Source organism: Oncorhynchus mykiss, chromosome 19 (genome assembly GCF_013265735.2).
Source record: "Oncorhynchus mykiss isolate Arlee chromosome 19, USDA_OmykA_1.1, whole genome shotgun sequence".
NCBI classification, from domain to species: Eukaryota; Metazoa; Chordata; class Actinopteri; order Salmoniformes; family Salmonidae; genus Oncorhynchus; species Oncorhynchus mykiss.
In genome coordinates, this window is record NC_048583.1 from 10,788,988 (window position 1) to 10,806,102 (window position 17,115).

At 41.4% G+C, this 17,115-nt stretch overlaps 1 protein-coding gene across 1 annotated transcript in view; it reads right to left on the reverse strand.

Moving 5' to 3' along the window:
* The window catches only part of LOC110498645 (FRAS1-related extracellular matrix protein 2), a 51,720-nt gene that overhangs the window by 29,258 nt on the left and 5,347 nt on the right, over positions 1-17,115 (reverse strand). Inside the window, exon 2 of the mRNA XM_036954239.1 lies at positions 16,766-16,855. Within this exon, the coding sequence (XP_036810134.1) occupies positions 16,766-16,855 (90 nt within the window). The remainder of the gene's footprint in view (positions 1-16,765; positions 16,856-17,115) is intronic.

The following is a 17,115-nucleotide window of genomic DNA, read 5'->3' on the forward strand; positions in this document are numbered from 1 at the left end:
CAGGCATATGTCTCTCTGCCTCCCTCCCTGCCTGCCTGCTTTCCTTTCTCAAACTCAGAGGAGGGAATCCTCTTCTGGCTCCTTTTGTGAATCCTGTCAGATACCGTGTCCAGACCTGGCATGGAATCCAACCACACCAGACACGGATCCAGTGGTGTGTTGTCAAGCACACTACACACTTTCTGCTTTCCATTAGAGAAGGTCACATCAATACCACTGATTCAGATAAACCTAAAGTGAAACTGAGTGGTAGCCTTCCAGTGTTTGTATAAAACTCCATCTCAAATGATATATAGACTGATTAGTGCTCAGCGCTGCTGCCTATTTAAATGAACTGAGGCGTCTTGCAGAAGTGGAGAGGGACGCCTTCCTTGGTATTTACAGTGCCTTGCGAAAGTATTCGGCCCTCTTGAAATTTGCGACCTTTTGCCACATTTCAGGCTTCAAACATAAAGATATAAAACTGTATTTTTTTGTGAAGAATCAACAACAAGTGGGACACAATCATGAAGTGGAACGACATTTATTGGATATTTCAAACTTTTTTAACAAATCAAAAACTGAAAAATTGGGCGTGCAAAATTATTCAGCCCCCTTAAGTTAATACTTTGTAGCGCCACCTTTTGCTGCGATTACAGCTGTAAGTCGCTTGGGGTATGTCTCTATCAGTTTTGCACATCGAGAGACTGATTTTTTTTCCCATTCCTCCTTGCAAAACAGCTCGAGCTCAGTGAGGTTGGATGGAGAGCATTTGTGAACAGCAGTTTTCAGTTCTTTCCACAGATTCTCGATTGGATTCAGGTCTGGACTTTGACTTGGCCATTCTAACACCTGGATATGTTTATTTTTGAACCATTCCATTGTAGATTTTGCTTTATGTTTTGGATCATTGTCTTGTTGGAAGACAAATCTCCGTTCCAGTCTCAGGTCTTTTGCAGACTCCATCAGGTTTTCTTCCAGAATGGTCCTGTATTTGGCTCCATCCATCTTCCCATCAATTTTAACCATCTTCCATGTCCCTGCTGAAGAAAAGCAGGCCCAAACCATGATGCTGCCACCACCATGTTTGACAGTGGGGATGGTGTGTTCAGCCGTGTTGCTTTTACGGCAAACATAACGTTTTGCATTGTTGCCAAAAAGTTCATTTTTGGTTTCATCTGACCAGAGCACCTTCTTCCACATGTTTGGTGTGTCTCCCAGGTGGCTTGTGGCAAACTTTAAACAACACTTTTTATGGATATCTTTAAGAAATGGCTTTCTTCTTGCCACTCTTCCATAAAGGCCAGATTTGTGCAATATACGACTGATTGTTGTCCTATGGACAGAGTCTCCCACCTCAGCTGTAGATCTCTGCAGTTCATCCAGAGTGATCATGGGCCTCTTGGCTGCATCTCTGATCAGTCTTCTCCTTGTATGAGCTGAAAGTTTAGAGGAATGGCCAGGTCTTGGTAGATTTGCAGTGGTCTGATACTCCTTCCATTTCAATATTATCGCTTGCACAGTGCTCCTTGGGATGTTTAAAGCTTGGGAAATCTTTTTGTATCCAAATCCGGCTTTAAACTTCTTCACAACAGTATCTCGGACCTGCCTGGTGTGTTCCTTGTTCTTCATGATGCTCTCTGCGCTTTTAACGGACCTCTGAGTCTATCACAGTGCAGGTGCATTTATACGGAGACTTGATTACACACAGGTGGATTGTATTTATCATCATTAGTCATTTAGGTCAACATTGGATCATTCAGAGATCCTCACTGAACTTCTGGAGAGAGTTTGCTGCACTGAAAGTAAAGGGGCTGAATAATTTTGCACGCCCAATTTTTCAGTTTTTGATTTGTTAAAAAAGTTTGAAATATCCAATAAATGTCGTTCCACTTCATGATTGTGTCCCACTTGTTGTTGATTCTTCACAAAAAAAATACAGTTTTATATCTTTATGTTTGAAGCCTGAAATGTGGCAAAAGGTCGCAAAGTTCAAGGGGGCCGAATACTTTCGCAAGGCACTGTATGAAAGCAATAACGTGGATAGAGTATATAAGGCTAAGTAATGGCCACATTCCCTCTGAACCAGGTGTCTCTGCTGGTTCTGATGTCCCTAACTGATTTACGAACTCATTTATTACAATCTTTGCAACTAACATATCAACCACACTCCCAGCTCACATTTCTTTTGCGTTTCAAACTGACAATAATAATAGTTCTCACCATCAGATTAAATGTTTTATAGAAGACGGCATTTTGAAACGCCCCTGTTTCAGGCTCTTAATACATTTGTCCTTAGAGTGATTTATTAATACTAGGCTAATCGTTTGAGTAAGCAGTAAGCACGGCCAGTATATCACAGCCACTGCTAAGTGTTGGCCCCTGGACATTTTTCATGTTCTTAGACCTGAGTGAGAAGACTGGATGTTTTCCAGGTATGGAGCTCCCTACGGTGCATCCATCTGTATAACTAACTCACCCGGTAGCTAGCTAGCTTGCCCCCCTATGCTCCAACAACATGTAACTTTAGTGGCTAACAGGTCAAATTAATTTACCACCATCATTTTAATGACCTGTCAGGGGATTTGCCAAGATTCTCAAGATGGTCTCCTGTGAGCCTCGATGACTAAGGATATAATGGAGACATCAGTTAGGTTCATTCCGATACCAAACATGTTTGTATCTCCTGACTGTACATCAGAGGAGGCTGGTGGAGGGAGCTATAGGAGGATGGACTCATTGTAATGGCTAAAGTGGCATAAATGGAACGAAGTCAAACGTGGTTTCCATATGTTTGATGTGTTGGATACCGTTCCATTATTCCATTCCAGACAGTTTTTTATTTTTTTATTTTACCTTTATTTAACTAGGCAAGTCAGTTAAGAACAAATTCTTATTTTCAATGACTGCCTAGGAACAGTGGGTTAACTGCCTGTTTAGGGGCAGTACAATGAGCCTGTCCGCCATTGCTAACTACCAGCACCTTAGCTAACTAGGTCCCATTGTTGCAAAGAGTTATGGGATATTAGATACTCTTGTTTTAACCTTTGTCATCTTTAACCTCGACCATGGTCGGCAATCCATCCATAAAGCAACCAGCGGCCCTACAGAACCCCCCCCCCCCCCCACAGTGTCCTTTCATTCCACCTTCTTCATCAGGTAATCAGGTCCTATTTACATTGCTACAGTATTCATAGCCATACATAGATATACTTAGGATGGTGGGTGGGACTCAAGAGGAGGGGGGGATATCATTGGTCAGAATGAGGTTTTGACAGCCAAGAGAATGATGCAAGGGGGAGCAACAGAAAGCGGCGCCCATGTAAGTATATCCCTGCTGAGTGACAGGAATGAGGACCATGATTATTACATTTCCTCATTCCTCTTTTTATTTATACTGGGTCACATTGCACTCTGCGACATGGCCCGGTATAAACTTGCAGAAATGTACATTTTAGCAATTTATAGCAGACTCCCTTATCCAGAGTGATTTGCAATCAACTAAAGTAGGCAAAACAACCACATATATACAAAAATAATAATAATGTTTTATTGTCACATACAGTACACCGGATAGGTGCAGTGAAATGTGTTTTTTTCACAGGAGGCTGGTGAGGGGAGGACGGCTCATATTGGGGAGGACAGCTCATATTAATGGCTGGAATGGGATCAAACACATGGAAACCATTTGTCTGATGAGTTAGATACCATTCCATTTATTCCGTTACAGCCATTACTATGAGCCTGTCCTCCCCAATTAAGGTGCCACCAACCTCCTGTGGTTGTTTTACAGGGTCAGGGTAGTACGGCGTCCCTGGAGCAAATAAGGGTTAAGTACCTTGCACAAGGGCACATCGCTAGATTTTTCACCTTGTCAGCTCAGGAATTCAAACCAGCGACCTTTGGGTTACTAGCCTAACACTCTAACCGCTCGGCTACCTATGGCCCTTATTATTACAGTCCCTACAGCCAAAACCATCAACAACAACTGTGTGAATATAGATTTCACATGTGGTCCATTAATTTAGTAATTATATTGAGGTGTACGATCAGAATTTCTTTCTTTTAGCTTTCTCTTTTTTTAACGTTGGTGCTACAGTACAGAAAGTATATTCTCAAATGCCAGAGTGCTCAACTTAGTTTCCTCTGGGGCATTCCGAAGATCCCATGGTTGGGATTTTGGATTGGAGGAGCCAGGCATATTAATAGATCCTATTGGCCACTGCCGTGCACTGTAAAATAACACTGACTTCAGAACAGTGACCTGATCTGGTTTGGAACGGCAGTATGCCGCACATCACAAGGTGACAGAGAGACTGGGTCACCCCCCAATGGTGCCACTGGCACTTATTGCATCATTTTGGAGAAAACAAACCTAACTGTCCCATGGCAACTGGCCAAAATGAATCATTTAATCATATATATACACACAACACTGAGTGTACAAAACATTAAGAACACCTGCTCTTTCCATGACACAGACTGACCAGGTGAATCCAGGTGAAAGCTTTTGATCCCTTATTGATGTCACTTGTTAAATCCACTTCAATCAGTGTAGATGAAGGGGAGGAGACGGGTTAATTAAGGATTTCTAGGACTAGAGACAATTGATACATGAATTGTGTATGTGTATCATTCAGAGGGTGAATGGGCAAGACAACATATTTAAGTGCCTTTGAATGGGGTATGGTACTAGGTGCCAGGCGTACTGATGTGTCAAGAACGGCACGCTGCTGGGTTTTTCACACTCAACAGTTTCCCGTCTGTATCAAGAATGGTCCACCACCCAGAGGACATCCAGCCAACTGTGGGAATCATTAGAGTCAGCTTGGGCCAGTATCCTTGTGGAACGCTGTTCTGAGGGCAAAAGGGGTGCAACTCAATATTAGAAAGGTGTTCCTAATGTTTTGTACACTCAGTCTATATGCCATTTAGCAGACACTTTTATCCAAAGCTACTTACACTCATGCTTGCATACATTTAACGTATGGGTGATCCCGGGAATCGAACCCATTATCCTGGCATTGCAAGAGCCATGCTCTAATAATGGAGCTAAATGAAACGACTAAGTGGTGTCAAGATTCTTAGTGAGTCCTCACAGAACGTACAGACAGGGAAGGAGTGATAGAAGAGAGAGAGGAAAGGGAAGGTGCATCTGCTAAATGACTAAAATGTCAATATAAATGAAAGAGAGGATAGATACGGACATACAGATGTGGGATCTTCATTTGATCCCCCTGTTGCAGGATAACTTTTCTTTGATGTAGGACGTTTAAAACATGTAGTGTACTTGAGGTTTGAAAAATGCTTCTGAAATTTGTAATTTACACTCTGAAATGTCAGACTTAATTTTCCCTTGTGAAAAATGTATCCACCCCTACAAAAATGTCTATTAATTATGAAAATAATTCACATTTCCCGTTGCTGAAAGATTATTTTCCTGCTGTGGCAAAATGGCTCAAATTAAGACCCTACATCTGTGCAGAACAAGTGTGCAAGTGACACATCTTTAAACAGACAGCGAGAGAGTAGAATATAATGTAAAGTATAGAATATAAAGACAGTTTTAAAAGAAAGTATGGGGAGCAGCAGACAGCTTTGCCATATGGAAGCAGACATGAATAACCTCTAGGGGCCAGACATCATAACACCAACACTCTCCCAACCCCAATAAATCTATCTGCCCCGTGTCAGGAGGCAAGGAGAGAGCGAGAGAGAGGGAGAGGAAGAAGCCTCCGCCTCACAGTCACAGTATACATGTAGGTAGACCTTCGACTGGCACCAGGGGACAGTAAATCGTTGGCCGGCTGTTGACATGGCTGACAGGTTAGATCCGAACACACACTTAGGAAGTCATGGTGCCTGCTGTGTAAAATGGCCGCGACCCATAATTCCCCTCCTCTGAAAAAGTGCCATTCTACCCCTCTGGAACAGAACAGGGGGCTGTAATGCAGTCAAACGTTACTATCTGAGTATTGGCTTTGATCTCTGGGGGTTGTGAGTGGGGTCTGTGGGGGACTATGAAAGGGGATACTGCCTGTCCTGGAACTCTCCCAGTCCCATACACCTGTCTACTAGGGTTCCAACTTCACTTCCAGGTATGTCTGTGTGTGTGGCAGGAGACGGGAGTCTTGAAGGCAGGAAGCACATTCCTTGTTCCCAGGAATGATCGCATAACACTATTACCTCTGCCACTGGTCTACTGTCATTTCCCATGCAGCAGGAGCTTGGAGTGAAAGGGGAAGCTACCAGATTATAAAACCGAGAATGATTCAACTCTATTCAACACAGGGAGGCTATTTTGAAGATACAACCAATTAGCAATTAGTACATTTTTATCATCGCTATTACTATGAAAACTAAAACGGCACAACCTCCTCTTGCATAACGTATTAACCTTGGCAGAGTTTGCCTGGAAGCTAATATTCACTATCTACTCACTAGCCTATCATTTTCTTAATGAGCGCTCTTTAAAAAATCTGATGTAGACTTCCCATATCTATCTAACTACCTGGATGAGTTTAAAACTCTGATGCAAGACTCTCTTCAGGAGGAGTGCAAATTGTTATCGTATTGTTACGCTGATTGGATCGTATTGTTACGCTGATTATTGTATTGTTATGCTGATTGGATTGTATTGTTACGCCGATTGGATCATATTGTTACGCTGATTGTAGTGTATTGTTACGCTGATTGGATCGCAGTGTTACGCTGATTGGATCGTATTGTTACGCTGATTGGATCGTATTGGTACGCTGATTGGATCGCAGCGTTACGCTGATTGGATCGTATTGTTACGCTGATTGGATGGTATTGTTACGCTGATTGCATTGTATTGTTACGCTGATTGGATCGCAGTGTTACGCTGATTGGATGGTATTGTTACGCTGATTGGATCATATTGTTACGCTGATTGCATTGTATTGTTATGCTGACTGGATCGCATTGTTACGCTGATTGGATCGTATTGTTACGCTGATTGGATCGTATTGTTACGCTGATTGGATGGTATTGTTACACTGATTGTATTGTATTGTATTATTGTGCTGATGCTGATTGTATTGTAGTGTTGTGCTGATTGTATTGTATTATAGTGCTGATTGTATTGTATTGTTGTGCTGATTGTATTGTATTGTTGTGCTGATTGTATTATATTGTTGTGCTGATTGTATTGTATTGTATTGTTGTGCTGATTGTATTGTATTGTATTGTTGTGCTGATTGTATTGTATTGTTGTGCTGATTGTATTGTATTGTTGTGCTAATTGTATTGTATTGTTGTGCTAATTGTATTGTATTGTTGTGCTGATTGTATTATAATGTTGTGCTGATTGTGTTGTATTGTATTGTTGTGCTAATTGTATTGTATTGTTGTGCTGATTGTATTGTATTGTATTGTTGTGCTAATTGTATTGTATTGTTGTGCTAATTGTATTGTATTGTTGTGCTGATTGTATTGTAGTGTTGTGCTGATTGTATTGTATTGTATTGTTGTGCTGATTGTATTGTATTGTTGTGCTGATTGTATTATATTGTTGTGCTAATTGTATTGTATTGTTGTGCTAATTGTATTGTATTGTTGTGCTGATTGTATTATATTGTTGTGCTGATTGTATTGTATTGTATTGTTGTGCTGATTGTATTGTATTGTTGTGCTGATTGTATTGTATTATAGTGCTGATTGTATTGTATTATAGTGCTGATTGTATTGTATTGTTGTGCTGATTGTATTATATTGTTGTGCTGATTGTATTGTAGTGTTGTGCTGATTGTATTGTATTGTTGTGCTAATTGTATTGTATTGTATTGTTGTGCTGATTGTATTGTATTGTTGTGCTGATTGTATTGTATTGTTGTGCTGATTGTATTGTATTGTTGTGCTGATTGTATTGTATTGTTGTGCTGATTGTATTGTATTGTATTGTTGTGCTAATTGTATTGTATTGTATTGTTGTGCTGATTGTATTGTATTGTTGTGCTGATTGTATTATATTGTTGTGCTGATTGTATTGTATTGTTGTGCTGATTGTATTGTATTGTATTGTTGTGCTGATTGTAATGTATTGTATTGTTGTGCTGATTGTATTGTATTGTTGTGCTGATTGTATTATATTGTTGTGCTGATTGTATTGTATTGTATTGTTGTGCTGATTGTATTGTATCATAGTGCTGATTGTATTGTATTATAGTGCTGATTGTATTGTATTATAGTGCTGGTTGTATTGTATTGTAGTGCTGATTGTATTGTATTGTAGTGCTGATTGTATTGTATTGTAGTGCTGATTGTATTGTATTGTAGTGCTGATTGTATTGTATCATAGTGCTGATTGTATTGTATTATAGTGCTGATTGTATTGTATTATAGTGCTGGTTGTATTGTATTGTTGTGCTGATTGTATTGTATCATAGTGCTGATTGTATTGTATTATAGTGCTGATTGTATTGTATTATAGTGCTGGTTGTATTGTATTATAGTGCTGATTGTATTGTATCATAGTGCTGATTGTATTGTATCATAGTGCTGGTTGTATTGTATTATAGTGCTGATTGTATTGTATTATAGTGCTGGTTGTATTGTATTGTTGTGCTGATTGTATTGTATTGTTGTGCTGGTTGTATTGTATTATAGTGCTGATTGTATTGTATTGTTGTGCTGATTGTATTGTATTGTTGTGCTGGTTGTATTGTATTGTAGTGCTGATTGTATTGTATTGTAGTGCTGATTGTATTGTATTGTAGTGCTGGTTGTATTGTATTATAGTGCTGATTGTATTGTATTGTTGTGCTGGTTGTATTGTATTGTAGTGCTGATTGTATTGTATTGTAGTGCTGGTTGTATTGTATTATAGTGCTGATTGTATTGTATTGTTGTGCTGATTGTATTGTATTGTTGTGCTGATTGTATTGTATTATAGTGCTGATTGTATTGTATTGTAGTGCTGATTGTATTATATTGTTGTGCTGATTGTATTGTATTGTTGTGCTGGTTGTATTGTATTGTAGTGCTGATTGTATTGTATTGTAGTGCTGATTGTATTGTATTGTAGTGCTGATTGTATTGTATTGTTGTGCTGATTGTATTGTATTGTAGTGCTGATTGTATTGTATTGTAGTGCTGATTGTATTGTATTGTTGTGCTGATTGTATTGTATTGTTGTGCTGGTTGTATTGTATTGTTGTGCTGATTTTATTGTTGTGCTGAAGCTCCCGCGCTCAGGTCTGTTCAACGCTGGTCCGACCAATCTGATTCCACGCTTCAAGACTGCTTCGATCACGTGGATTGGGATATGTTCCGAATTGCGTCCAACAACAACATTGGCGAATCCGCTGATTCGGTGAGCGAGTTCATTAGCAAGTGCATCGGTGATGTCGTACCCACAGCAACCATTAAAACATTCCCAAACCAGAAACCGTGGATTGATGGCAGCATTCGCGCAAAACTAAAAGTGCGAACACCTACTTTTAACCAGGTCAAGGTGACCGGAAACATGACCGAATACAAACAGTGTAGCTATTCCCTCCGCAAGGCAGTCAAACAAGCTAAGTGTCAGTATAGAGACAAAGTAGAGTCGCAATTCAACGGCTCAGACACAAGAGGTATGTGGCAGGGTCTACAGTCAATCACGGATTCCAAAAAGAAAACCAGCCCTGTTGCGGACCAGGATGTCTTGCTCCCAGACAGACTAAATAACTTCTTTGCTCGCTTTGAGGACAATACAGTGCCACTGACACTGCCCGCTACCAAAACCTGCGGACTCTCCTTCACTGCAATCGATGTGAGTAAAACATTTAAACGTGTTAACCCTCGCAAGGCTGCAGGCCACCATTGTTCCTGTTCCCAAGAAAGCTAAGGTAACTGAGCTAAACGACTACCGCCCCGTAGCACTCACTTCTGTCATCATGAAGTGCTTTGAGAGACTACTCAAGGACCATATACCTCTAGCCTACCTGACAACCTAGACCCACTCCAATTTGCTTACTGCCCCAATAGGTCCACAGACGACGCATTCGCAACCACACTGCACACTGCCCTAACCCATCTGGACAAGAGGAAGACCTATGTGAGAATGCTGTTCATCGACTACAGCTCAGCATTCAACACCATAGTACCTTCCAAACTCGTCATCAACCTCGACCCCGCCTTGTGCAACTGGGTACTGGAGTTCCTGACGGGCCGCCCCCAGGTGGTTCACCCATGACTGCGTGGCCATGCACGCCTCCAACTCAATCATCAAGTTTGCGGACGACACTACAGTGGTAGGCTTGATTACCAACAACGACCTCACACTCAACATCAACAAAACAAAGGAGATGATCGTGGACTTCAGAAAACAGCAGAGGGAGCACCCCCCCTATCCACATCGACGGGACAGTAGTGGAGAGGGTAGAAAGTTTTAAGTTCTTCGGCGTACACATCACGGACAAACTGAATTGTATTGTTGTGCTGATTGTATTGTATTGTTGTGCTGATTGTATTGTATTGTTGTGCTGATTGTATTGTATTGATGTGCTGATGCTTTATTGTATGTTTTTAATGTTGTAATGTTGTATTGATGCTGCTGCCTTCTTGACCAGGTCTCAATGGGCTTTTCCTGGTTCAACAGGTAAAAAGACAAAGGAGGAAGAAAAAACCTTCAGGGGTCTGGACGAGTCTGGACGAGTCTGACATTGTTCTGTTAAAGGGGTTACTACTAGCCTCTGGCAGGGTAGGCCCTGGCCTGATGGACCACTCGTCTGTAGACAGTCCTGGATGACAGAAGAGGAGTAACCCCAACTGACACACTGAACTTATTCATTATTGGGATAGAGCTCAGAGGCTAATAATCGTTGTGCCTTTAGACTAGTTTCTTTTGAAGAGGCTATATGGAAATTGAAAAATACATCTAGCCTTTTATGATAGAATGACACTGCCTTTCATCCAAGCACCTTGTCATAACCCTATTATCACACAGGGGTAGCCAACAATAACAAAAACAGTGTTGAGGAAACATTCAAAGGTGGCCATTTTGAGCGAGGCAGAATCCAGGTCAGGGCTTTGCTGTGTCTTTCAGCAGGATTAGGTGAAGGGACGGAGGGTTGACACTAGATCAATAATCAGTTATCTGTGTAGTGATGGTAATAATACCCCGTCCTCCTAACCCTAACCGTTCTAACCTGTTCTAACAACTTGAGTCCATCACTCAACGAAGAGGACATCTCTACATGGCCATATGCCTGGAGATGAGGGAGTAGGTCTAGGTCAGCTCACTTTATCATCAGAGTACCTTATAATCGCCCCTCAGAACAGAACCAGTGGGCTGGTTGGGTCCTTATGGGCCTCAAGGGGTAAGGTATTCCCTCATCAAATAATACATTAAGACTTGAATGAAGGGAACCTGTCTGAGTTTGTCACTTATGATTCAGCCAGTCTGCTTATTGTTGTATAACATTGACATCAGTTTCTAAACAACCCTTTCCAAAATGCATTTACATTTTTTAATTGCTACCCCTCAGGGCTGACTGATGATTTACACATTCCACCATCCATCGGATCTCCCCGAAGGGTGAAAAGTTAAACAGGCACTCCACAGGGCCTCCCTCTGGGGTCCTGACTGAAAAAGGACAGCATATGCTACCAGGACTTGGAATGTGGCCACTGTCCATTTCAAGAGACAAGACTTCCCGCAGTGTGGCAACTGCTGACCCCTTTCTTGAACAATGCAGAGACACTGGGAAGTCCCCTCCACACACACACAGCCGTGCTATGGGTAGAGCCGCCGCTGCCTCTGTGTCTCTCAACACCTGCTGGGACTTGGGAATACTTCCTCCCCCTTCCTCCCTCTTTCATTCCCTTTTCCTCACCCTTTCCTCACCCCATCACCACCCTCTCCACCATGGAGACTGTAAGTTTCTAAAGGTAAGGAGATTGAGTGTGTACCTATCCATCACATGCAAGACTGTGTAAGTTGCATGTGTGTGTAGCTTCCCACTTTTTGGAAGTCAACCACTTGATTTCGTCCCTATGTTATAACGGCATTGAACATGTCACCCTCCCTAGGAGAGGGGGTGACCTCGACAGTTTATTGTTAAAACGAGAGGCTGCCTGGATCTTTAATTTAAAGACCCTTGCTCCCTTCGGTCTCAATGTAGACTTTGATCTTAAGCCATTCCTGTGATTCTTGTGATTGTGCTATTCATTGTAAATGTTTGTAGGCCTAAGAAGCCACATTGTATCTATGATCGTATGCTATCCATTTATGTTTTTTACATGTTATTTTTAAATCTGAGAATTAACCAATGATATCAGGCCACACCCGGCCATGATTACAGACACCTGTGCGTGTCCTTTGACACTATATAAACTAGTTACCCGCAGTGTTTGTCATTATACCCTGATGAAGACAGCTTCTCTGTTGAAACGTTGGATATTAGGCTATTAAATTATTGCATCTGAGTTCCTAGTGTGCTTTTCTTTTTCATGTGTAGATTGACAAGACTTCTAATCTTTGACACATATACTGGTACAGAAAAGACAGGTACAGTATGTATTGAAAAGGGAGGATGCATACCGGACCGCTACACATAGGTATTGGCTGACTGCCTGGGGAGGCTGAGGTCCTGTGTTGCTAGGCAGGTTTGTGATGATATGTGTTTAACAAGCCTGTCCCTTAGAAAGCTATGGGATGCCTCCAAAATGGCATCCAATTGTCTGTATAATGCACTACTTTTCAGAATTTCATAATAAACATTATAAAAATACTAATAATACGGTGTTTCTATGTCAAATAGTTTTGTTATTGTGACAGAACAGAGGGCTGACACTAGATCAATTGTCAGATGCAAACTCCAAATGTAATATATTTCAACTCTATATCTGACATGGTACAGGTGTCTTCTTTTTTTAAGCCCATAACCATGTGTGTGAGGTGTATACTTTTGTTTCAAAGTAGATTTGTTTAAGACTACCAAGAAACACTCTGTGTGACCCTAAAAGGTTAAAGACAGCTGCAACTTTAGCCCACTGCAGTAAAAGTTTAAAGACAGCTGCAACTATCAATGTATCTGCAGGACTATTTCCTCAATGGAAACATGTTCATCTGAATGATGAAAGGATTCAACTCAGTAATGACACTTCCGTATTCATTTTGGTGTGCAGCTAGAAAGTGTAAAAGGTGTGGTACCACATAGAGTAAAAGGCACATTTCACACAGTATCTGACTCAGCTGAACCCCCTCTCTCTTCTGGTCTCTCCCTCCAAAACACCCAGGACCAGAGCCACCGCCACCCTGCCTGGACCCAGTACAGCCTGCCTGGACCCAGTTGAGCCTGCCTGGACCCAGTACAGCTTGCCTGGACCCAGTTGAGCCTGCCTGGAGCCAGTACAGCCTGCCTGGACCCAGTACAGCCTGCCTGGATCCAGTTGAGCCTGCCTGGACCCAGTATAGCCTGCCTGGACCCAGTTGAGCCTGCCTAGAACTAGTACAGCCTGCCTGGACCCAGTTGAGCCTGCTTGGAGCCAGTACAGCCTGCCTGGACCCAGTTCAGCCTGCCTGGCTCTCCTTGTCAGAACCCCAATCAAGAGATGTGCCCACTTGCCCCAGGAAGGCCTGGTCAGCTGTAGTGTAGCCAGGGTGACACAGTTCAGCAAATCAAATTGTATTAGTTACATGCGCCGAATACAACAGGTGTTGTGCTTACTTACGAGCCCCTAACCAACAGTGCAGTTTAAAAAAATACAGATAACAATAAGAGATAAAAGTAATTAAAGAGCAGCAGTAAAAAATAGCAATATATATAAGGGGGTGCCGGTACAGAGTCAATGTCCGGGGGCATTCATCACCACTTCACACATAAAGGTTATGCTAACAGTATGCTACGCTATATCACTACATTCCCCTCAAGGTGAGGGATGAGGGGAGAGCTTCATTCAAATGAATTCAGTCAGGGTCTCAACATACTACTGAGAGTAAGAATAGTAGAATACACAAGGTGCAATTTCGACATTTGGTTGTGCATTAGCAGTTTTTTTCTCATTATGTCGGTCACTGACAGTCGCTCATTTAGCCCATGGCAGCTAACAATTTTTAGCTTGGTAAGTTAGTCCATTCAGCTATTTAAATTTGTTGTAATCATGGCCGAATAATGGCAAATGTGTAGAATTGCAGGAAATTAACTTTAAAATTATTAGAAGTCTCTACACTCTCGCATAGGGCCCCCAAAAGGCTAGGGCCGGCCAACACCCACTCCTGACCAACACCCAGGGGAAATACCCTGACCCCTCGCTCTTTCTCTTCTTACCCATAACGCATTATTTATGACATGTTGTTTCAATACAGCAATACAACTCTACAGGGAGAGAATGCAGCCATTTGGACTATTTTCTATGTGAATTTTGCACACTTAGGGTGTAAATAGTATTCATTTTAAGGTATTGTTCATGGTCACTTCTGCTGCAGACATTTATTCTATAGAATCTAGAACGTCCAGCGGTGTTTCTCACACACATTAAGAAAACACTAAACTTTTAGGAGGAAATTCGCTGACCAACAGAATGATGTGTCAACTTGTTCCTACATGCCAGTAACAGACTCAGGCAATTGTTGCCTTTTAATGCCTTTATTTGATGTTACTCGGTGTGTGTGTGTGTGTGTGTGGTGTGTGTCCTACCAGCCCTGACTCAGTGCTCTGCACATGTTAAACGTAGTCAGACAGAAACAAAGTCACATTAGACAGATGGCAGAGAGGTATAGAGCCAACCCTGCACCTGGTTCAGATGTGCTGGCTGGAATCTCAAACAGAACAGTGGGACAGACTACACTACAAACACAGGGGATTGTGGAGCTAATTGAAGCCCTTGTGTCCCCTTCCTGTTGTAGCCAGACCCTCAATTACAGACAGCCCTGAGAAAGAAAGCCCTATTATCCATTAAGGCTATACTGTCTGAGAGCAACAGCCATTTATGGCCATCTGGAATTCAGCATGAGTAAGAGGACTTTGGGGAGACACATGCATTAAAAAATATAAATAATTAAGAAACTAAGTCTCAGTATTTCAGCATGTGTGGATCGGAACAGTACAGGAAAATAATTCCTTGTTGTGCAATATCTTCAGAAACTAGTTAACAACCTTTCTCCCACTCTGTTCTCACAGTCAATTCTCTGTCCTAACAGGAGAGTTCATTACCGGGCGTGAATGCTAACATGAAGATGAAAGGGTTAACTTAGGGGTTAAACTTGGTGAAAACAACAAGAGGAATTGACCAAAATGCCATGACACCTAAACCCTCCGTGGCCATCAACCATGGTGATGATGATGATAATATTGTGCTAGCTAGCTAGTCCTCAATCCAGCATAAATATAGCCCAAATCTTTCTTACAGTGTGTCATGGAGGGATGCATTTCAAAACCTCAGAATGCGTTAAGCATTTACAGCTGATGTTAAAATAGCAACGCATGCCCCCATCCCCACCTGCTATATTTTGATCCTTTGCTTTGCATTCGCTATATATATCCGTGATGCAGATAAACTATGTCCACAATGGTACTTTGGACAAAGTTAACCATAACAAAGCGCAAACTAATATCCAACAACTGATTTGTTTCAAAACTCCACAGTCTGTGTGTGATACAACAAATGTGTAGAATATGTAGAATGTACTTTGAAACCAAAAACATATTTTATGATAAGTATGCTTTACTCCAATAGTTGAAATCTACTGACAATACCATAGAAAAGCTACGTTATACAAACACTAACATCATAATCATGCATAATAATGACTGTATACTGAAAACACCAATAGGATTGTCACGATAGAGATGCAACCTGTGTGGATAGTTATGAAATCCAATAAGATACGGTTCATATGACATCGGACCAAACGTTAATTTCTAGGGGAATATAAATACACACAGCTACTGAAATCCAAAGCCTCCCAAGCAAAGGATCCCTAGAGAAGTTAAGGAATGGATCTGGCATATCAGATGGTAATGACTAGTCTATTTTCAATTTTCTGATGACTAGTCAAACAGAAAATAGAATCCAAAAAAAATAGAAGCACTTTAAACGATTCCATGAGAATTTTGGATTGAGAAGCAAAACTTGCTAACTTCACTATGAAATAGTTACGTTTCTGTTCCACTAACCTAGAGAAGCAATGAAGCAGGTTAACAGTCACCTTGATCATTACAAAACTGCTGTTCAAAATTAGTAGTTTCCTCTACACACAGGGTCAAAGGCTCATGCTATTCTCACTTATCTAGGATCGATTTCCATAAAAACGGACATATGGTTTGATGAATACTTGGAATGCCTTGGAGGCATTGAAGGTGGCAAATTTGGTGTCATGCTATCACTTCAAACACTGAAGAATACCCAGGACAAAAACCACAAAGGAAAACCCCCATTGTTCATGATACAATAAAGTTCAGAGCTTTTTTAATTGCCGGGCGTTCCATCCCTTTCACTACTAACACACCCAGGGACACTGTTCGGCCCATGTCCCCACTGACCTCTTCCACCCCTTCTTTAAACCTTCTTTAAACCTGCCACCCTCAGCAGTGGGGCGAGGAGAGAGAAGGGGCTCTGTGCTAGCTGTCAGTCATGGCGAACTGCGTTTAAGTCTTTGTGATGCAAACACTTTAGAGATTGACAGAGAGCAGGAAGATTTAATCACAAAGAGATTCAATCTTAAAAGAAGGATGAAGCCGAAAAGAATGCCTACAGGCCATGTGATATAAGTCTGCAGTAATGAGACCCAACAACGTCAATGAGCATGAGGTTCAAATATTAAAAAAGAGGGTCTTACCTTTATCCTCAACTGTGAAGTAGAAGATATCACTTGTGGCATTGCTACCATCAAGCAGCACGTAGCAAATCTTCATTTCGTCAATATCAGCTGATGACATGAAAGGGTGAATTGGAAATGTAAGGAGGAGAATCTCTACATTCTTTAGAACATCTGAGATGATTACTCCACTTTCTACTGAAGGTTACTTACAGCCCTCAGGCATCATTTTAGATTATGTCAAAGTCAAAGGCATTAAAATACTGATTCTGGCAGGAGTGTGAATACTGGTCTTACTGATATTGTAAACATAATTTTCCCAAAGTACATAACTTCCATCAATTAGATAGAATAAAATGGGAAAAAAGGTA